This window comes from Galleria mellonella, unplaced genomic scaffold, assembly GCF_026898425.1.
Source record: "Galleria mellonella isolate WM207_F2 unplaced genomic scaffold, CSIRO_AGI_GalMel_v1 utg172, whole genome shotgun sequence".
NCBI lineage: Eukaryota > Metazoa > Arthropoda > Insecta > Lepidoptera > Pyralidae > Galleria > Galleria mellonella.
In genome coordinates, this window is record NW_026442015.1 from 1820054 (window position 1) to 1844572 (window position 24519).

Consider the following 24519-nt stretch of genomic DNA (forward strand, 5'->3'; position numbering starts at 1 on the left):
GATTCGTCTAGCTCTTGGTCTAACTGGCGTTATAAAAAAAAATATTATACGGTAAATGACAATCTTTTCTTTAAAGTAGTTGTAGGTAATTACACCTAATTAGAACACAAACTGGAAATCATCAATGCTGACTAGGTCGTGACGTGCACGCAAGTATGATGTTACGATGACGAGCGAGGCCTACATATGATACGACTCATCAATATAATTGCTTGTCACTCAGTGGCATTTGATGACAAGATAACCAATAAGAAAACGTGCAAACTCAGTCACAGCTGTAAATAAATCGATTACTCGACCATTATATTGGTCGCGCTATACATATGTATATATCTATACGTAGATACTCGGCGGGTATATGATAAAAAAGTAGGAGATTTAAATTCAAAATATTCAACTTGTTCTAATTAAAATATATACACGATTATAATATAAATAAAATATAATATAAAATAGGGTACTAAAAAATATTATATTGTCTATGTAGAGAATACTCATCATTGACGTATTTAAAACCAATAGTTTATACATGTTGTATCAGCTGTAAACTGTCCAGTCCACTGCTGAATATAGCCTCCCCCATAAGAGGAGTTTTGCCAGTAGTTGCCACGCTTGGCACGCGGGTTAGCAACCGTTGTTTGGCTTTTGGTGATATTTTTATATTTTATATATTTTCAGATATGTCTTTCTCATGAACTGAAAATTCTGATCCTGAGGGTCTACCATAAAATGAAATTCTGAATTTTGGACTCAATTTCGTGTTTTTGTTCATTCTGAAATGGGTCCAAACTATCGTTCGTCATAAATCCTACAATAAAAGTCCAAAGAGACGATATTTCAAGAGTTTTAATATTTTTAAACTGTATGTTCTATGTAATTATAAAATGAAGTTGGTGTTCCGTTTGGTCTCGAAATTTCGAAAAACATTTTATGGTAGGCCCTGTAATCCTGGGGTGGGCACGACCAGTCTGGTTTCCTTAAATACGTTTACGCTCGACATAACGTTTCGCCGAGTATTAAGAATCCAACGTGGCTTTATTGCCTTCTCTTCTGTTAATTTCATTTCTTTTCTATCACAGAATTTTAAATGTACATCATTTTTGGGCCTGGCCAGATTCGAGTTTACGCCTTTGAAAATCTAGTCAAGTTAGTTTACCACTAGGTCAAGACGTTCTTGTGTATTAAACGGATTTAAAAATGAAAAAACAATTGATTCTCCAACATATTGTGTGGTTATGAATTAAGTGCCGAATTAGCTATTTTAGACTACAAAAGGATCCTAAATAAGGTTATATACAAATTGACAGTTAACCGCCAATAACTCCTAACACAGGCAACATTTTACAAATGACACAAAAAATATCCTAATTTTGAAATTAAATGAATGAATTATTCCAAACAGGATAAAAGCGTGGCAACTATTAGCAACCCCCCCCCCCCCCCCTCTTTTGGAGGAGACCTATGTTCAGCAGTGAACAGTTAACGGTTGATATGATGATAAAACTTAAAAATTAAATTTTAATAGAAATTCTTAACACATTATGTAAAAATTATTTCTTTAATAATATAGAAAAGAGGACAGGTGTGTTAGAAAAAAAAGTTTTAAATTCACTATTTGTACTATTCAAAGAAGGAATAGTATTATATTTTTTCAAATGTGTTCTTTAGAAGAAGAAAATAGAATGATAACTGCGTGAAATAAAACAATTTATAAAGCGTAAAAAAGTTTTATATTTTATTAATCTTAAAACATATTTTGAGTGTACAAAAATAGCAATTACAATAAATAAACTTAACTCTAAATAGGTACAGTGATTATTACTACATTCATGTTTCGATTTTTACAATTAACTCTTCATTAAGTCTCACAAAATAAATTTGTCATTTAAGAGACCGTTTTTGTTAAGAATCACGACGTGTTGCTATTAATACTAGCGATTCGTAACTTTACTAATACCACTACTAATTATTCAACTGAGCAATTCATTCGGATTATTCGAATAATTTTCAAAACATTCGACTACTAATTTCATGCACTACAAATGTCATTCGACTACTAAATTTCGTTTTACCGATGACCATTAAATATCATTCCAATACGAAAATTAGTATGTTACTCATTTAGTAGACAAATTATAAAATTGGTAATTACTAATTATTCGAATAACAAAATTATTCTCGGACTCGTACGCCACTAATTCATGCTATTATTTTGTTTTATATTAAATTTTGTAGTATTATTTTCAACGTTACCGTTGTACAAAATTTTAGATTTTTAAAATAATTAGAGATAAATTAAACCAAAGCAAAATAATCATAATGAAAAATAATAATCTGAGAGTAAATCGTGACGTCATAATACTAATTCAGAAGGGCCTCTTAAATACCAAAATTAATGACTTTTTAGTGGCTGTTAAAAACAGATGGAGTCAAAACACTATGACTCCTTAATATTGCTATCATTTTAACTTTGTTACATTTATTTATTGATTAAAACTTTTGTTTGGAAATATATTTTTCAGTTATGTCGCTAGGCGCGTGCGGTCGGGTATCCCTGAATTTAAAACGTGATTATACACAGATACAGATATGAATTATTACAATAGAGTATGACTCATGATAATTATAATTCAACAGTACATAACTTCAGTTTTTCTCCAAAAAGATATTATAAATAAGTGGCAAATAGCTCTTTTTCTAAATATGCTTATGTTTTGGCTAATCATATCACTTATTTTTTTACAATCAAAATATAGAATAATCTACTCAATACAGCGCGTTATCAATTAACAATAAATTGTTGGTTTTGAAATGAATTTGAAATAATCACAGCCCTAATAATATTATATAGATATTATTATTCAAAAAATTGTACATATTTACAAGCTTTTTATTATCACTCATTTGTTTTATCATTTTAAAAAGATGCTTTTTATTAAGGGGCGCTAAAAATATCTAAAACAATTAAAAAGAAATTATTACATGCGGTAATCAAATAATTATAGTTTTTTTTTTCTTTTGTATTTGTAACTATAGAAGTCTACTTCACAAAGCTGACAACACCACCTAGCCATAACAATCGTATTGTGTTGTATGTACTGTATATACATACATACAGTACAGTTAATATATAACAGTGCAATACCAGATGGCGTTGTAAACCTTAAACTAAGTGGGGTCGATTCTTTGGCGCCATTTTTATAAATCTATTTCATTTGATAATTTCGCGGAATTTTTGTTTTATGGACCATCATAAACAACATTTACAATCATTTCTAGAAAATTTGAAATTGAGAATATTATAAATATAATACTAGAATAATAAATAGAATAGAAGAAATTTAGTTCATATTGGTTCTTAGAATAAAGATTTTGCTGTAATATCAAATTGTAATATTAATTTTAAAATTAGACTACAATGTGAACGTATAGAGTTCAAAATTTTAATAAAAAGCCTCTAAAAAGAGAAAAAATAATTTAATAAGGATTATTAGACGGTTTTATAAATAATCTATTACTATGGTAGACGCCCATTGTTAATTTCTTGTAAATTCAAACATAAACAGAGCCAAATGATCTTTGGAACAATGTTCCTGTTAAAACTACTCTATTACACTCGGAGCAATAGATACAAACACTGATTCCTCACTAACCTATTTCGGTAATCGGTTATTTTTTATTTTTTCTACGGAACACTAACCCCCTTATTAATAAACCTATTTTAGTTATTCAACTGTGTTTTTTTTTTTCTCTTTTTTATACACAAAATTTTCAATTTGGAAAAAAGTGACCAAAAGTACAATGTAATAGTTATAAATAGGTTTGTTCAAAGTTTTAGTTTTTATGAATAATGGGGTTTGTATATAAATTCCCCAATTCTTCACTAAAAACACACAAACTTATGTATGATGCTAATAATATTATTATTCAAGATAATATAAATTAAATATGAAATAATCTTCAATACCATCTACTGATAGGTAAAACTTATAGATATTTTGTTTAATTTTTAAAATTAATAATGAATTATTTAAAATGGAACTATGTAACAATAACCATAAAGTCTCATTTCGTTTAAATATACGTATAACCAACTTACTAACCTAAATTTTGAAGACACTTAATTTATTAATTTTTTCTTTATTGACCACATTACAAAAAACTTATTGATACAAATGGCGGTCTTAATGCTATATAGCATTCTCTCTCAGGCAACCTTTGCTAAACAGAAATGTAATTATGTTATTATTATATTGAAATTATATTATTAAAGTTATCTTTATCATAGTGGTCAATGATTACATGATATTAAATTGCTTAGACTCTTATTCATAAAAACTAAAACATCCTACAAACCTATTTTAACTATTAGTGTTTTGTCACTGTCTTTCAAATTGAAAATTAGCACAAAAGAAAAATACAAAACACTTCAATAACTATAATACGTTTATAAGTGGTTTAACGTTTTTATGAATAAGGGGTTAATTTGTCATGAACTTAGTTTGATTCATCGTTGATTCACTTTGGCATAAATTAATTTTGGACACAAGGGCATCCATTCATATTTAAAAATAAAATACATAAAAATATTAAATAAAGAATTATATAAAACACACGGATAAATCTATTTTATGAGCCATGAAGGGGGGAGGGGGGACTGCTGGAGAGTTAAGAATTCACCGCAAGCAAATTTTTTAAATAATAATTAAAAAATACTGATGCTTGTTTTGTCGGATCAACGGAGGATGTTGATTGCAAGACTTCAGATGAATTATCTTAATATAATAGAACAAGGGAACATTTTATCTTATATATATATATATATATATATATATATATATATATATATATATATATATATATATATATATATATATATATATATATATATATATTTCTAGTTTTATCGGTTTTTAGTTGGAATGTGTTCATCAGTTCTAACTTAGATTAACTTTATAATATTTATAAGTTTTCAAAAGGCATGATTAATTCATATGAAACAAATACGTTACAACTAATGTGAAATAAATTAGATATGTAGGATATAATTGTCATAAATTATGTACCATTTTTAAATAGGTATTGAACAATTATTTATAGGGTTGTCGTCATTATAAAATTTATTTTAAAAATGGTAGATTAATACTCACAACAATATCGTCGGCGTAAGTGCGCAATTAAATAATTTAATTTATTTATTAATTTGCGATTTAATCGTGATTTCTTGATTGTTCTTTGTAATATTTTCGTAAGTAAATCGAAAGGATTTCGAATTTAAAAATTGTTTTATTTAATTCTTCGCTTACGTCGACGATTTACGTCAGTTTGTTACAATGACAAACTGGTTTACTTACAAATATAAAACGTTGTTACAGCCTTTGACTAGTCTATATTAATTTGATTATTATTTTTTTTTCGAGTATTTAACCATTTCTTACAAGAAATTGTAAATTGTTTATATTTATGTCACTACAGAAGAACTAATCTATAATACGACATCTTTTGATTAGATGTCGTCGTCGAGTGCTAATTGTTACTTCCCATACATCATTGATATTGGGCGATTTTATAGTTTACCGTAACACGGCACGATATCGTACGACATTACTGTCACGATGAAATGAAAGAGCAAAGTCGCTCGTATATATATCGTGAACGTCCAAAGAACAAAAAAAAACAATAAAAGAGAGGCGTCTCCATGCAATAGTTAATTTTAAACTTTGGCCTTGTTTAGACATATCTTAAATATACAACCGGGTCTTAACGCGATGAAAATGGTTGGATTTTTATCGCGTTAAGTCCCGATTGTGTATTTAACACATCTCCATGCAATTCCATACAATTTGTTCCTCTATTATATCGTAACCTGTCGCTACTAGGTGGTTTATACTGTCTGACTGTAACTGATCGTGCATCCACGAGGCTGTGCATGCTGCGTAGGATCATGTTGAATGAATTATTCGTGGTCACGATACACAGACATGAGGAGTCAAGCAAGAATCCAAGAATATCTATATCTTTAAATACATAACACGGACTTAACGTGATGAAAAAGCTTTTACAGGTAAATAGAACCAACATACCTGCTTCTTTATTGTCGACGTTTATGGTATTATTTTATTTTATATTTTATGGTATGTAAAAATATGTATTTAAAAATATGTGTAAACAACGCGAAAGTTTAAAATTAACTAATATTTATATCGATTATATAGATAAATTATATAAACGCCTATTGGATCATAAACCGTACTTTTCCATCTGATGGATCGTCAGCTTGAAGTAATTTTAAGTACCATAAAAAAACTACTATTATCACTTCGAAATTCAAATTATACAGACCTACAGTTACCTTAAAATTTTAAAAGACCGGTATTTGGTGTTTAGGTGTATTCCGTAAATTGTCGTCGACCGTGAGAAGTGCATTGAACGAGAGGTAGAGTGCGACAGCGGACGCAACATGCCAGGCGTCGTGGGAGTCATAGAACTGTAGTACGGTACATTGGGCGTTGTGGCGGCGAGACTGTGCCGGAGTTTCCTGTAGGAAACAAGAATTTATAATGAATTAAATAAATATTTCTTATGCAATATATAATAGTAAACTAACTGATGGTCCAATGGTATGGTAAGCGTCGCCTATAAACAGGAACGTAACAGAATACCTCATAGCCCACGGTACATGTCAAGCGTTGTTATTCCTTTGAATATCCATATCTTGTAATTTTATTGTCATATCTTTTAAGCCGGAATACAGATATGCAAGTACACGTGCTGGACGACAGAAACACAAGTGGATAGAAGTTCTTTAACAACGACCCAGGTACTTCTGTCGTTGTGTTTTTACTACCTAACAACTATGTATGGTGGGTGGGATATAGAAGTAAAATTACAAGACATCTATTCGTAAATATAACTTCAAATAATGACAACGCATGAGAGACATCACGTATATCGCAATATATTCTATATTATCCACTACAGTACTGTTCATGTCTATAGGCAGCGGTTTCTCTTTAGCTGAGCCGTCAGCTAGTTCGCTATTTCAAAATGTATAAATAATTCTCTGAAATGAAATACGAGTAAGAGCGTCTACTATGAAATATTACCAAAATTTCGAGGCCGAACGAAACAAATATTTCATTTAAAAATTACATAATACATACAATTTAAAAATATAAAAAAATGTTAAAATATCATTCTTTTGGACTTTTATGGTAAGATTTATAATGAACGAAATATTAAGCTCCATTCACTGGGCCGATTTCTATATGAACATAAACACGAATTTTAGTTCGTAAATTCGTGATTTTATTTCATGCTAAACCCCTAGAAGCTAGCAATCACAACCAGGATTAATACTCACCGACCATTTAGTCTTCGAGTCGAGGAAGAGATTCAACGCATAGAACCAAGCCGCATGTGCCGATGCCAGGTACAGCCAGCAGTAGACAGGCACTCTCTCGCGGTGCACCAGTTTCATCACGATATAGAACAGCGTGTACAATATAGTGTTCCCCATGAGGATGGCTAGGAGGTGGCGGGCGAAGTCCTTTTTATGTTCGTAAAGACTGGTGGAAAAAAGGCATTTTTTTTTGTATGTAGCTATCAAATCGCATTGGTTTGGCATGAGTACAGTACGTGAGCACTTGATGAAGTGATAATTTTTCTAAGAAATAGCTTTTCAACTATTTCTTTGTTTTTATTTATGAATGAATAAAAACTTTTTGTTGTATGGGGTTTTTCAAAAGGGGGGTAAAGAGACTTCCTCAGGGTCGGCAACGCGGGCGTAATACCGGTATTGTAGGCATTCATAGGCTGCAGTAACCGCTTATCATCAGGTAGGCCATATGCTTGTTTGCTACCTCAGTGGTATAAAAAAAAGTTCTCTTCAAAGAATAATATAGATTATAAAGATTAACAATATTATTATATTATATATACAAATAAAATGAACACTTAATTACATAAACTTTGCCTTACAATTTGTATTTTTTTTTTGTTTTTGCTTCCTATAACTTTAGATGGAATGTCAAAGATTTTGTTAAATTTTTTTTTATTCGTGACTGAACGTCGTAAACTCGATATATGTGCTGGCTGGATGCATCTATGAGTCAGCACGCGTAGTTTTGTGACGAAATAAGTAAGGGAGGATAATTTTGAATAATTCCATTGAAATCCAATGACGGTTTTGTGCTAGTATCAGTTGTTCAAGTTGAAGAGACACAGCAGGATTGCCTGTTCTATGCAGATGGACTATTGCTATTGACTCACAGGTTTAGTAAAATTTACAAGTATCGGTAGGAGAGCTTGCTTGTTGCAATTACTCACTCACACACCGCCAGACACCAAGTGGTCAGGTTTTTTTTTTAAATATATGAATATGTAATGGCGGTTGGCGAGAAACCAACGAGGAATAATAGGTCAGTAATTCCTGAATTCATCACGAGAGACTATTGTCATGTTTTCAAGAATTAACTACAGATGTTTCCAAGAGAATGTGGAGGGCTATGTAAAAGAGTTTACTACTAGCAAAAGGTCGTTAGTTTCTGTTGCTAACAATCCTCTCCCCCAGGTGGTCAGTTTGGCAAGATATAAAGGAACTGAACCGCTGAGGAAGCCTCCATTGACCTGCTTTCATTCTCACCTATCGGCCTTCCCAGGTGCCCTGCTAGCATACACCGATAGCGCAAGCAAGGAAGCACTCCATTTTCACCAATGTTGTCCAAAAACCAATATTAAAGGACGCTTATTATTGTCGCTTTACTCTGATTCTTCAAATTATGATTTTTGTACATATTCTTATGTAATTGTATTATTCTAAGACATTGCATCACCATGTGTTTTAAAGGTACAATACTTTTTCATTAATTAATTCGATTATTTAATGTGAAATTTTCAAGGCACAGTTCACGCTATCTAGCTAGACTATTGCATCTACTCACCCGTAGGCCGCCAAGGCCCAGTTGGCCAAGTTGGCGAGGGCCAGCAGGATGGCCCGCGTGGTGTAATTGGGTCGCAGCGCGCTCCACCCGTGGGTTCGCAACGCGGCCACACCGCGCCCCAACACACCACGTTCTATATGCAATATATATATATATATATATATATATATATATATATATATATATATATATATATATATATATATATATATATATATATATACATTAATATTATAAAAATGAAAGTTTTAAATAAGTTTGGATGTTTTCCATAACACTTAAACAATAGAACGGCTTTCAAATAAATTTGTTACACAAGTAGATTATATGCGAAATTAACACATAAGACACTTCTTATGTAGTATGCTCGGGGACAAAACCGCGGGAAATAAAATATATTCAACTTAAGCGAATATTTTTTTTTTTTTGCTGGAACAGAAATATCGCGTCAAATTCCAGTATATTGCTAGCAATGCGGCCATTTGTCTTCTATGACCAACATTTTTAGGTAAAAATGTAGAGTGAAGATGAGAAAGAAAAAAATGAATGGAACAAAAATTAAATAAAAAAAAAATAGAAAACAAAAAATTCTCGACATTTGATGACATCATATTATTAATGCTAGTTTAGAGGTAGTGTAGGGACATCTATACGAGGTCTGTCCGGAAAGTTCGTATAAAAGTGTTCTGGAATGCGAGAAAGAGGAGTGGGGAGGCCAGGTAAGCGCAGGACCCCTTCCTTATGTCCCTAACAATGCTTCAGTTCTGGTCTGACCGCCGTGCGGTGCGAACTGGCTTGTCACGCCATCTGTGAAGTTACCTCTTAACGAAACCCCGTCGGCATGGAGCCCGCTTCCGTTGAAGAGCAGCGCGTCGTAATCAAGTTTCTCTCGAAACTCGGCAAGAATGGCCGTGAAATTTTTGCCGATCTCAGAACAGTTTATGGGGATGATGCTGTGAAGGAACCAACCGTCCACAAGTGGCTAAAAAGATTCAGAGAGGGCCGAGACAATGTTGATTGTTTTTTTCGATGTTCGGGGGATTGTCCATCAAGAATTCGTCCCTCCAGGCCAGAGAGTTGATGGAAAATTCTACGTCGATGTGCTCAGACGCCTCAAAGCTCGTGTGGCACGAGTTCGTCCAGAATTGGCGCGAGAGGGGCGTTGGATTCTTCACCACGACAATGCCCCTGCCCACACCTCTCTTGTTGTCCGTGAGTTTTTGAGTAAAAATTCCATTACGGTGACCGAACACCCCCTATTCGCCGGATTTGGCCCCGTGTGACTTCTTCTTGTTCCCAAAAACCAAATTGGTACTTCGGGGGCGGCATTTGGGGGACATAAATGAGATAAAAAAAGCTACGACGGGGCAGCTGAGAAACCTACAACCAGAGGACTTTCAAGGAGCCTTCTCACAGTGGAAACGGCGTTGGCACAAGTGCATTATGTCACAGGGGGAGTACTTTGAAGGGGATAAAATTGATTTACCTGAATAATTGTAAAATAAAATTTTTAAAAAAACTTTTATACGTACTTTCCGGACAAACCTCGTACATGTATATCAATAATAATATAAAAAACACATACCGACTTTAAACTGTCCCACGTAGTATATCTTAAGAGTGAGCACAAAACAAGTGCCCAAGTGTAATAATGTAAAGATCACCCAGAAATATACACTCGGGTACATGATGCCGAAAAGACCTGCAGACCCAGAAATATTAAAAATTTAGGGCGGCATTATATTTTCAAACGTACATTAATATGTTATGATGGCGAAAAAACAGAGAAAATAATAAAAAGTTAATATTTATAAGTTTCTTCTTACTCTTTTAAATATAATTATTTACTACTCTTATATACATATAATCTCAAGTCAAATTGTTTCAAAATGTTGTGGCTGAAGTGAATTCAATTAATTACTCGTCTGTTTTTTTAAAGAAATTCGTTTTATCAAAGGTAATTTTTTCAGGTAGTCTACGATAGATTTTAGCTATTTATAATACAAACTTGCAGTTTCTTGCAGCAATAATTTACCGACATTTGCAACAGTATTATACAAGTTTATTAGTATAGTATAATTTATTAGTAAAACATTAGCTATAAACCATTTTAAAACCGCGAAGCGTATTATATATATATAAAAAAAAAACACTCACCAATTGATATGAGGAGTGCGAGCAGCATGAATGTGGCGTGCGCGCTCGCATTCACGTCTGGGTGGCGGTTTTGGTACAACTTGACCATACACAGCACGGCTATCACGTACATGAATGAAGAATCTGTGGTCCAAACATAAGTATTTATATTTCATTGGTATTAAGATAACCGGATTGACTTACATGTATATTTATCGGGAATGCTAGACTAGATAATCCAGGAATCATAAAATGGTTCCATAAAAAAAATACTAATGCAAAATTCACGTAAGTCAATACGTTTTTTTACAATAAAATATATGGTGTTTTTACGAAAATTTAAACAATAAATCATAAGTTACTAAAACTGGTTTCCTCAGTAAAATTTTGTTTCGCAAAATAAGTATTTAATTAAAAAAAAAGATCTTCGACTCGCTATACATGGCACTACATCTTAACTATTCCTTACCGAATGAACGAGCGAACGTCAGAATCAATTTATCCTATTTTTTCTAACCTGCTCGTCAAAATAATCATAATAGGATATAAGGAATAAGAACCTCGAAGATATTTATCGAAAATTAATCAAAATGCTACGTACCGAACTGGAAGTTCATCTTGTTGGGACAAAGGTGATAACAAGCTGACAGTAGACCCTCCATCGCAAGTGCTAGGCCCATGGAGTAAAACAAACCATGGTGTTGTGGAATCCCCATATCCTACACATTACAAAAATTGTTAATTTCAATTAAGAAAATTATGTCGAAGTTATTTTTATTTCTATCTTCTCTATTAATATATGGGAAATTACCAACCCTACATTAGAGAAACACTACCATAAAGTTACCTTAATAACTTTCTCAAACGCTTACTTCTAATTTACTGTTAAATGATGTTTACAATGTAAGGTTGGTAAACTGCGTATTGATAAATTTTTGTATTGTTTTCTTTTTAATGGTTCATTTCTGTTTGCAAACTGTTATTGTAACTTATACCAAATAAATAAATAAATTGTTGATTTTTTATGTACACAGGGTATAATTTTATCAGAGCTTGAAAATAACTCTAATGTTCGGTAATAAACATAATTATGTAATTTCTGATTTAACGATCATTATTTACGACAAACAGTAGAGTTGTTTAATAAAAGTGTTAATATTTTAGCTCACTAAAACGTCGCTGTCAGTTTCAAAAATATTTTTTTTATGTTTTTGATTGATTATTTAAAAAGTGTTCAGATAGCGAGGTAAAATTTAATTTTACTCCATATTTTGCTTCCAATACTTTTGTGTTGTAGTCTGCATGTCTATTTGCATATTGTATAAAAAGTATGTACATACCTGTTCTTGAGGTTTGGACGCTCTCGCTCGGACTTGCAAAGCAAACACGAGGCCCAGTAACACATATCCAATATTGCTATAAACGTGGTTGAAGTCCGAAAGTATACCCAGTGGATGTGCGCACAGGAAATTGTAGTAACATAAGTCTTGATTTCCAGTTTGGAATACCATCTATGAAAAAATACATTTATTAAAAAGATATAGTCTGTCATATCCATGGTATTTTTTTTAATGGGTGAAAATGCGCTATCGGTATACATCGACGAGGCACCAGTGAAAGATGATAGGTGAAAATGAATGCAGTTGGCCCACCATGATTAATTCGACAAGAATGGTAAGGACACGATGGTTTCCAGGGGGAACCGCGAGGAGGTCGACCTAGTTGAGTATATTGCTAGCAATGAAATTCTCAGTCTCCATTACTAACAATCCCTTTCCCCCCATCCATGGTACTGTTCATGTCTATAAGCGACGGTTACACTTTCCATCAAGTAGGCCCTTTAACCCTTTTTTTTGTCACTCTAATTCGCATAAAAAAAGTTTTGGTAAATCTTTCGGTGATCTTGCAGCATCATTGGAGCCTGGTCACTTTCTGTTAGCAAACAATTCATCGTGATAGTGTTGTTTCTGTCTATAGGCGATGATTTTTTTATTATTTATTATTGTCAGCAGTAAATAAATCATGTAACACGAAAGTTTTAAAAGTTAATAATACTCACCTGTTGGTAAGTGAACAACAGCTGCACAACTGGCAAAGCGTAGACGACGGCTACGGTCAAAGCGCTCCAGAAATACCTGCCATGGGGCATACAAGTACTAAATGAATACTTGAAAAAAAAAATGACAGTGGAAAATAAGTAGGCCTCTTAAGGCCAGAGTTGCAATAAATTCTTTCTATATTTCTTTAAATAATTAAATTATAAACTTTCTTATTCTATTTTAACTTGATCGTTTCAATTTTATTGTTTCCATATTAACTACACGACTGAAATAGAAACCTTTTTGTGAAACTATTTTCAATTAATGAAAACCTATACATAATATCACTAATCATCTAACTCGTGTACAACTTTGATTACGCAAATAATAAATAAATAAACAAAAATTTGTAATAAAAGCAACCAGAGGGAAGGTATCACCTATCTGAACGACGCGCGTTAGCCTTCGGCCGCGCTTTACTGAGGCCAGCGACTGTCAACGGCTCTGTAGGAATCGGCCACTCCCGTATTGAGTCTGTTATTGAGTCTATAAAGAAAAAATAAAAACATTCTATGAATATAATAAATATGTAATTTTATAAAGCTATTTGGATATTTGTCAGTTAGATGTTTATAGTGTTAAACAGCTGAACAGACTTTAATGAAATTTGGTATACAGGCAGGTCATATCCTAACACAAAACATTGGATGCTTTAAACACTGTTTCATGTGGGCAAAGCTGCAAAATACATTTAATAAAAAGAAGCGCCATAACCTTCGTCAGATCGTTCGTCTACCAGTGGACGCTGGTCGCGAGAAGTGGATGGCGTCGGGTCCTCTTCTATCACCACCACTTCAACTGCAAAAAAAAAAAAACATATTCAGTCTGCATCCAAAAGCCAAAGCAAAATAATAAAAGAATGTTTACACTGTAAAAAAAAATCGAACCACATTGGATAACAAGCACACACGCACACACGCGCGCACGCGCGCACGCGCGCATGCACGCACGCACGCACACACACACACACACACGTTATTACGTAATTCTGTTCATTCTGGTTCCATTTTTGTCACGATACGAGTAGATGTTATTAATTTTTCATAGAATAAAATCTCATATTATTATTGGCACAAAAATTATAGTCATTGTTATATAAGAAATCTCTCGAACATTCTGTCTCATAAGCAGAAATAAGAAATTATTGAAGGCCTGTAGAAAAATTTACGTTTATATCTAAAGAATCATTCTCTGCTAGTGTCAGAGAGAACGAGACAGACATAACTGTACATACCTGTGCAACGGGACGTGTAGCTGGGCAGCAGGACGAGTACGGTGAGCATTACCACGAGGGAGAACAGTGCTAGAACAACCAACGCACCCACCACGTACTCCTTGTACGATATGGTCGCGATGATGCGGAACCTACATATTCATGACCAGTCGTGAGCATTCAAAATTGTTTTCTTGATGAATTAAATGGCGAAATTTATTTTATCAACATGGATGGAATATAACAGCTTGCCTAATAGAATCGACATCATGAACGTGAACAATTAAGAATAATGGCAATTAATATTTGAATAGTTAAAAGATTTTTTGTATAAATCAAGCCATATTAACAATAAGACTATTTAAATTAAATTTCTATTTAAATTGATTTCTGCAAGGCATATTTTCCCGTATATCAGTTTGAAAAAAAAAAAAAAAAATATATATATATATATATATATATATATATATATATATATATATATATATATATATATATATATAGTCATATGTACCTTTAAACGACATATTGTCTAAATTACTTGATAGATGAATGGAGCATTGTTAGATTAGTATTAATTGCAGTGCTATAGTGCTATATATAATAATTATTATGATATTAAGTAGCTATATTAGAACTATCAGTAACTCTCTAGGGTTTTTTTGTTATTGTCAGGCTAATTTTTTTACCTAAAGTCCTTGACTCTATCGCCAGGATTGTCCTGTAGGGGTGCTCCCCCGCAAGCTTTGTTGTTTTGATTCACAATGAACACCACGTAGAAACCCACCGGAAACATTGATTGCTACAAGTATAACGATATACGACATATTTAAAACGAACATAAATTAGATAAGTGACAAACGAATCTATCATCGAATCGCTATCGCTAGCGTTTCCACGAGATAGAATGAGATGCCGATATCCGGTGTCTTATTCTTTCTTATGTAAGCGTGAACCGAAACGATTCTATCGATAGATTCGCTTGCCACTTGTATAGGGTGCAGATAAAACTATTTGAAATCTAGTGATAGATAGTATTTAGTGACTTTATTTCTCAAGGACATTACAATAGGTCAAACTATGAAAATATATTTTGAACTAGTTTCTACCAGCTTATGAATTATTACACCAAAGCTTCTTTTAAACGATCCTCGAGTATGAGAGCAAGATGCAACGTCTTTTTTAAATAACATAACTAAACTGTAACTTAATAGCATTAGCTTATATATAGAGATGCCGGGTCTACACAACAGTCTGCCCACCTTGTATTACTATTATTATTGAAGTATGGGCGTTGTCACGCAGAAAAACTTGTAACACTGCGACCTCTGAGCTCTGTTGTGCTCGATCTTTCTTAAGAGTTCGCTGCTAATTCTTCTCAGTGACAAGAATGTTAGGATGTTCTTAGAGGCGATGTCCTTTATCTTTTCGGGATATAAGGTATATTATCTAAAGGACATATCGTCATAGTCGTAGAATACTGACGGATCTATATATGTAATATTCGATATTGTTAGATCCGTCAGTATTCTACGACTATGACGATATATCGTTTATACATGAATGGACTGCAACTACAAATGACGTGATGTGGCGTTTCTTCCTCATCATAACACAATGTGCAAACGTTTTTTGGGCTCAGGCCTAATTTTTAATGGGTGAAAATGGAATAGGAATCCCGTTTGCGCTATCAGTATATGATATCAGTAAGACATGATAGATGGGGATGAAGCAGGACAGATGGTCCATGGTAACGAATTCCACAAGAAGTAAACATATTTCCAGGGGAAACCGTGTGAAGGTCAACTTTATAGGATATATTGTTGGCTAGTAGACCTCATTACTGGCATCCTCTTTCCATCCGCTTAAACCTAGTTGCGTACTCCATAACAGTCCCATGAACATATATAGATAACAAAACATACTCACAGTGAGCGTAATCCCGCCGTTGTTGGTCATAGTTAAATGGTAACCCTGATAGGATACGTCATTTTCTGTGTCAAACACTGGGCACTGAAAAGACACATTATTAATTCAGTGAATTGGAATTAATATTAAATGTAGCCACGTGCAACTACGTCATCTATTTTCAGGTTATTATGGTTTTTATTTAATGCTTGCGATCATGTAATAACATTTACACAAGTAGGTATTTTATATAAAACAACAAGTATGTTTACATCAATACTATTATATGTATACATGTTGTATATACATGGATTTATATACTCATAAATGTATGTGCAACTAGTGATAACTGCGGCCTTGCATGGTTTTATTTTAATAAAATACAACCATATTACTAGCTGTCTACTAGCTGACTATAAATGTAGGTTGCTATAGGTTAAAAAATATTTAAATCGGTGTATTTTTTTTTATTAAACAAAAAAATCAATTATTTATTTAAATATATATAATAATTTTGAGTCGGCAACATGCGAGTGACATCCTGGTGTTGCAGGCGTCCATAGGCTACGTTAACCCCGTTTACCATCCGACGGGCTCTATGCTTGTGTGCCACCATAGTAGTATAAAATAAATCTTGGTATTTGTTATTTAAGAATGTATAATTTTTTTTTAATTGGCTGTCAAGTCTCATTTACAATACAGTTATATCTTGTACATGGTTGGAAACAAGAAGTTTTTAACATTACTGATATCATATCACAGCTGCAAATACGAATAACTTTGAAAAACACTGTTTTAGGATTTTAATGGATTATACTTACCGAGTTATTTTGGATAGAGACTGTAGCGCAAATACTGCTGTCAGATTCTATAATGAGAATCACACTTTTTGGTATTGTGTAGTTGAACCTGAATAGGGAAACAATTGTAAGTATATGTACTATCCTACTACTATTATACTACTATACTATATATTATACTACTATGTGTATGTATATGTACATTATATCAGCTGTAATTGTCCAATATTGAGCATAGACCTCCCTTTATTGGGAGAGCTTTGCCAGTAATTTCCACGCTTGTCAGTTAGGCTTTAGGGACGTTTTAAGAGGGACGCTGCTGCCCGTCCATCGCCCTCCCTTAATTATTTCTTACGACACCCACGGGAAAGCAAGGGGTAGCTTATTTTATGATGGAGTACACGGCCAGCACAATGATTGCTAATTACTAATTTGTTTAATAATATTGTATTATAATTAAATAAAGTGTTTATCTATCTATCTATCTATCTAATTTAATACTTTACTCCAAGGATATAAAAAGAAAATATAATTTAAAATGTAATCACAAATAATAAAATGTAAAATATAGATAAAGGTAAATTTACCTAGGCAGAAATCCATGTAATGTGGCCCTGTTTCCATGATTTTCAGGTGGCGAGCTGTCAAATGAGAAGTAGTAGTACTTGGGAGTGCTAGGGGTCGCCACCAGCGGTATCGTCTTGTAATCAAGTAGAAAGTTTTATTTTAGAAAATCTATTATAAATAAAACGAAAAAATGTATCTATATTCACGCCAAGACCCTTGCGAGGTAGGTAGAGAGAACCCAGTGTCATCCTTACACATATCACTTACTTCCTGCATGAAAAAAAATCGCTTGCCATAAATAAATCTAAAAAGCATAAACTAAAAGAATATTAGAGCGATTACCAGAATATATTTTATTAACCGATAATAAAAATAAATATAAATTTATTTAAATTTTCAATAATATGATAGTTTGACAAGTCTCACTTGTTAACTGTGTTATTATTTTGAATTAATTTGCTTTGTACACTAACAAAACTGTGCTTTATCACTTGTAATCAAGACTCAGTTTTAATTAAATTTTAGATCGTTCATCCTCTCAATATTAGGTATTTCAATATATCAAAAGTGATGACCAGATCAAATCATAGTTCAATCCTCTAAATTTTCAAATGATTGAATCTTTTTAAATTATTGTCACCCTTTTAGAACTTAGTGGAATACGTAATACCGCCGCCCATTAAATCATATCCCATCAAAAACCTAAAATGTAAAAAAATGCCAAGTCTTACAACAAAATTCTCAAAATTCTTCCATTACAAAAAGTTGCGAGAACTCATGTAAGACCAAGTCAGTTATTTTAATTAGTGTCCATGTAAGTATTTATTCACCAACTGTGTTATAAATTGTTATCTAATCAATTACCTATGAAAATTTATAGTAACCGAACGATTATTATTAGACATCTTTACTTCCATAATGACTTGGCAATTGCACGACAACACATTTTTTTAATAAAATTATTTATTATTAAGTGCACTGTGTAGATTTATTCAGTAATTGAAATAATGGATTATGTATTATTATTTTATAATGATAGTATCGATTGATCGACTACTACGAAGGCGGCCTAGAAATTCGACACTAGAAAATGCCTTCTGATCACAGAGTATTAAATAATTTAATGGAAATAGTGCTCTCAATATTTAAATTCTTGTTAAAACATTTTATGTGGATAATATTTTTATTGTTGATAGAAATTAAAAAATAAACAATAGCTACCTTATCAAGCTCGATGTAAAAATCCTCGACTCTTCGCAGCTTGATGTCCAGTGAAACATTGGTAGGACTGAAGGTAGTCACTTGCAGTTGTGGCCGGTTTACTGTTGTTATATCTATAATAAAAAAATAAATATATGTAAATTGTAGTTCAAATAATAAAAAAAAAACTTCACATGATCAATGGATGTCCTTGAAGAGCATAGGCTATTTTTTACTTTGTGTTAATGAATATCTCGGTTGAGTAATTTTGGAGATTATAACGTTAATTTTTAACGTTTTTAAAAAATGAAAATCATATTTCAATAATTATTAAGATGTTTAAATAAGAATCTGGAATTAACCCGATAATTTAGGTAAATTATGATAATTTAGCTAAATTATTACATTTTGACCAGATTACTCTGATCATGGTTACAAGTAAAGTCATGACTCGACGTTAATTCCCGTTTCTTATAAACCATAAAATATGCAGCGCAAAATTTTAAACGTTAATTATTAAATAGTTGAATAACTTCAAAGTATATGGGAGTAGATAAAAAAAATCGATAATTAATAATAATTGTATATCAATTCATAATTTTATAGTAAATTGAGAAGTTTCTTATATTATTAATATAATGAAATTGTAACTAAACGATGATTAATAATAAATATATAGGGAAAATTAATATGAGGGGTCCTAATAAGACTAATACTCGTAGATGCCAGAACAATAATATTTAGAAATTTTGTCTGTCTGTATATTTGTTCTGGTATCACGCATAAAGTACGACATTGAATTGGATGCAGTTTTCAGAGTTGTGTTTCTGAAGGTCTAACTAACTTAAAATATGGTGTACCTATATTTAATTTTCATGCGCCATCAAGAATTAATGAAAATTTTACTGAAATCCAAGCGAAAGTAACAGGTAAATTACTATTACTAGTCTAAAGTTAAAATGTTTATATATTAAGTAAAACTTAAAATTATAAAAACATGTTAAAAATATGAACTTACTGGGGCCCGCATCATGGGGACACAAAGTCCTGCCCATATCGGTAAAGATCATTGCAGTGTGAGGAGTTGACACAACCAGCGGTAACTCCCATGATAATACACCTAGTAAAGAAAAAAATAGTTATATATGTACCTTATACGGCGAAATTAAATAATTAAATAATAATCGTGGAAGAGTACAAGCGTTTTTGTAATAATATAGAAAAAAAACTTTAGAGATATCACACTGGATCACTTAGTCTTAAACTAAGCAGAGTAGTGGGAGAAAAATTTACAAATTTTGTATTTCACTTGAATTATTCAATTGTCATTGTATATTTTTGTTAGTGCAATTAAGAGTTAAATAAAGCGGCTTCTTGGCTAGTAATATCTATATGATATTACTAGCACGTCAGGGCAACCACCTCTCGGCTCCCCTGAAAACTACCGTGATTGATTTCTAATAAATTTATCACAATATGCCAAGTTATTAATCATAACCTACAGTACATAGCACAGCACTGCTAAAGAACTTCCATCTTACTAGTATAATAAAATCGTAACTAGATGATGGCTGTACAGAATAGATATTTAACAAGAGGTTTTTAATAAGAGCAAAACAAAATAGTAGTTTTTAGATATTTCTTTTGTCTGACAAACATAGGAGTGCAGACATATTTAAACTGACATCACACTTCTCACAAAAACTGCTCCATCAAGTTGGATGCAGTTTCACACAGCTGTGTTCCTGATGTAGACCATGGTAAAACAGTGAAAGTGCATACAACATTTTATGAATATATCTTGATATACCATCTAAAAATAGTTCATGTAAAGTTAGTGGCAAAAGTTAATTAAATTTAAAATCTAATCTAAAAAAAATTAAATCTAATCTAAAAAAATAAAACCTCACCTTTTTGCTGAACAGCTGTTATGAAGACTGGATATTCAGTATTAATTGAGCTGTTACTGGACACATGCACGCGTGTTGGGTAACCGTGCCAGTAATCATACTCCTAAATACAGTAAAACAAATTTTATTTAAATAAGAGTAATTCAATTTTAATAATCAACGACTGATATTTTGGAAGTTGATTATTAAAAAGTATTTAGAAATTTTAACATTTGTTGTCCAAGTATAATGTGGTATAAAGGGCCTCTTATACTATAATAACTACTACTTCATCAGTTTTCATCATGTTTCAACCGTAAAACAGTTATATTTGCATGGCGGTGTTTCAGTTTGAAGGGTGAGATATGGCGTGAATTTACAGGATACAGAGGAATAACACATGAGTCCTCAGCAATGGCAACGCATGGGGGGTATCATGGGCGAAACAGTATACTCTGTTATGTCCATAGTACTGTTCATGTCTATAGGCGATGGTTACCACTTTCCATCAGGTGGGCCGTCAGCTTGTTTGCCATTCTAAGTTGTATAAAAAAAAAAGGTTATTCATATTATAACTTTGTTTCAATATTACAAGTAGTAAATGGAGATAATGTATATAAATTTTATGACTTATTAATAGATTAATCTCCATTTTTCTGGCTTTTTAATTACATTAATAACAGATGTATGTACCCAGGAAGCTTCTGCGCTTCTGGGCGGAGCTAGGTTGGCTGTACTAGCCACGACTCACACGCACAACGGCCCAAATGAGAGGCTAAGTGCGGAAAACAGAGTCTTTGTTACATTACATTACATTACAACAGATGTATGTGAAAAAGCCAGAAAAATAATTAGGCACAAAAAGAATAGACAAATAGAGTCACCGTTTGGCGACCAAGAGCTGGGTAAAGAGTCAGAGGTAGACAGAACAAAAGATGAAGAAATGATTTGAAGAGAATGGGTGGAACGCTATTAAATAGGATCACTCTGGACAGAAATGCGTGAAAGAGGTTAGAAGAGGCCTACGCTAAGAGACAAAGGAGGGGTTAAGATATTACGTAACGCAATTTGGGCGAAGGAGTGGTCTTGTAAAGAGAGGGATTCAAGCAACGCATTACGTTACATTGTTTTTTATTTAAATAAACTAGGGAATTAAAATCCCCTATGTTGGCAACCCCTTCCATATGTTTTAAGGGGAATCCCTCGACTGTATTGTACGTTATTTTTATTTTGTTTTCGTTATGAGTATTCATTAGTGTTGTGTCTTTTAGTTAAAAATGTTACATAACGTTTAGGGAGGGAAAGGGGCGCTGAAAAATATATTGGGGATACATGGGGGGAGGGATAAAAATCTTTAAAGTATGCATTACATAATACTTGAATGTCCTCAAACAGGCAGAACCTTATTTATTTAATTATTGACAATGATATGCATGATTAATTAAATGCATATGAATATTGTAATTTGCATAGTAATTTTAGTAATATAATTCTAATATTTATTTTTATAGTAATTATTCTGTAACATCTGACTAAAGGCTTAAACATTTGTTTATTATCAAAAGATTCATATAAAACTACAAAATTAATAAATATTGATTAGCAAATAGTAGTTGTTTTATGACTCATTTTATTAATCACCAATTAAGTCCATAATACATACTACCAATAATGTCTGACTCCTGGACCTGGCTCTCTTTAATAAGATAAGGATATTAACCTACTATTATCACACTGGCCAGGCAACTTAGTAAATAATTAGTAATTATACTATTTTAAAAGTATTAGACATCTCTAGATCATACTGTTAATGATATATAGACCTATTATCATACATTTAATAAAAGGATTGTTAGTAATGTGGTCTAACTGCCTTAACAATGGGGTCAATAAGCAATAATGGGGCAAATAAAGGTCTCTCAGGTCAACGTCTACATGGTTCCCCTTGGAAATCATTGAGATGAATTCTTCATCCTCTATTAACATTCTTAAGTGGTGCCCTGTCAGTGTATGACAGTACAAGCAAGGTTACTATTTAATTTTCATCAATAAAAAAAAGTACTAATGACTTTTTTAGTTCCTTATTAATATTATAAATGTGAATCTGAGTATTTTGTTACTTCTTAGCATCATAGCGACTGAACTAAATAGTAAGTAAAAATTGAAAATAAATAATCATACATGTTACTTTTTGTCATTCTGAAGTTATATGCAAAAAAATTAATACTATACCTCATAAAAATCCATTATTTGTTCAGTCAAGTTGTTCACAGTTACTCGGTTTATGGTGCCATATTTGTACCTACAATAAATTATAGTCAGTAATATTTTAATTTGCAGGTCTTTTAAAGCAACACACAAGACTATGTTACCTAATTATATCACAGCAGCAACTGATCAGGTTTTTAAATCTCAAGATATCCTGATTTTGGTGAAACATCTCGATTTTTAGTCCAAAATTTAATATCCTACATGGGATAGACTCAGTCCAACTTTTTGAAAGAAAAAATTTATAAAAAAGTTTTTATAAAGGAAACTTTATAAAAAGTTAAGTCTTCATAGACATATGAGTAAATAATTCACAAATAGTTTTATTTATTTATATTACATAATTTACATTCCTTTGAAGATTTATATACCAAACTACAGGAAAACTAGACAGTTATTAATATAGTATAATAACAAAATTTTTATTAAAATTTTGGCTATTTATTGCCATATATTTTAGAAGTGTACTGATTATATAATTTTTTTGTACATTCTGCTTTCAACAAAGGAATCCTACTTTTTTAGTCAAAAGGTTTCAAAATCCCACTTTATCTGAAAAAATGGCAATGATGTCTAGTGGTCATATTGCTACCAATATGGGTATATTGCCTTGTCAACCTTCATGTAATCCCCACTGGAAACCATTGTAATTAATTCCTGGCGAATTTGGTTTAATAGATCAAGGATTTGATTTCATCCTCATCCTTTATTTCACACTGGTACCCAACAAGCATGTACCATGTGGAATTCTTCTTTTATTTTCAACTTATAAAAAACAACTACATCTGTATATTAGTAATAGGACTCATAATAAAGATGTTTCCCCCTTATATTAAAGAGTTTCTATTTGAAAAGTTTGTTTTTGATTACGTTTTCTGAACATTATTTGAATTTACTTTTCCGTACCCCACTTTTAAATAGTAGGTAGAGAAAACAACAATAATATCTTTTTTTTATACATAATTCGTTTATTTTCAATAAAAATAAATATGTTAGTCATATAACAACAAAAACATTTAACGTTATCAGTACTTACGTGTTGTAAATAAATTGTTTACCAGTCCCATTATTTAAATGGTATAAATTATTAAGGACACAATTACCAGTCCCATTAAATAGAATAACATATAAAATTAATACAAAAATCATTGTTTATTATTACATGAAGATTAAAATGACAAGACAATCAGAAGAATCACTCATTACTGCAGAGCAAGTTGTCACTACTGGTTATAAGAGTAAGCAGCGACCATGAATTCATAAAATCAGAAAAACAAATGTATGTTACCTTTTTGAACTACGGAATACAATGAAATAAATGAACGTTAATAGTGTTGTACCACTATCTATATGCTTCCGTCCAAAATATCGTTATCGACTGTAAAAGACCGAAAAGACCTAGCTATATCATAATGTAAAATTTTCGTATTTTACGAAAAAATACAATAACACATCTTACTTTATTTTGTTGTATTTTAGTTATAAACAATTTTTTTT

General features: G+C 32.1%; 1 protein-coding gene across 1 annotated transcript; it reads right to left on the minus strand.

The window, feature by feature from the left end:
* Positions 1 to 4879: 4879 nt before the first annotated feature.
* LOC113514193 (SID1 transmembrane family member 1-like) lies at positions 4880 to 24256 on the minus strand. The gene is made up of 20 exons (XM_052893151.1): positions 24059 to 24256; positions 22987 to 23056; positions 20776 to 20878; positions 19884 to 19985; positions 18887 to 18999; positions 17686 to 17798; positions 17120 to 17207; positions 16320 to 16403; positions 15080 to 15192; positions 14412 to 14542; positions 13892 to 13975; positions 13558 to 13663; positions 13138 to 13213; positions 12419 to 12589; positions 11680 to 11797; positions 11100 to 11222; positions 10528 to 10644; positions 8943 to 9075; positions 7364 to 7568; positions 4880 to 6538 (listed from the first exon to the last, which is right to left on the minus strand). Exons 1-20 carry the CDS (start codon positions 24169 to 24171, stop codon positions 6362 to 6364), a joined length of 2340 nt encoding a protein of 779 aa, XP_052749111.1. The 5' UTR covers positions 24172 to 24256; the 3' UTR covers positions 4880 to 6361.
* Positions 24257 to 24519: the final 263 nt, after the last annotated feature.

Excerpts from the sequence above, each read along its gene's own strand:
- LOC113514193 (XM_052893151.1), bottom strand. The coding sequence starts at position 24,171 with ATGATTTTTGTATTAATTTTATATGTTATTCTATTTAATGGGACTGGT. Across the intron at positions 19,000-19,883 it reads TCCCCATGATGCGGGCCCCA|ATATAACAACAGTAAACCGG; the intron begins GTAAGTTCATAT and ends TTTTTATTATAG. Across the intron at positions 11,798-12,418 it reads CGTCCAAACCTCAAGAACAG|GATATGGGGATTCCACAACA; the intron begins GTATGTACATAC and ends TGTAATGTGTAG.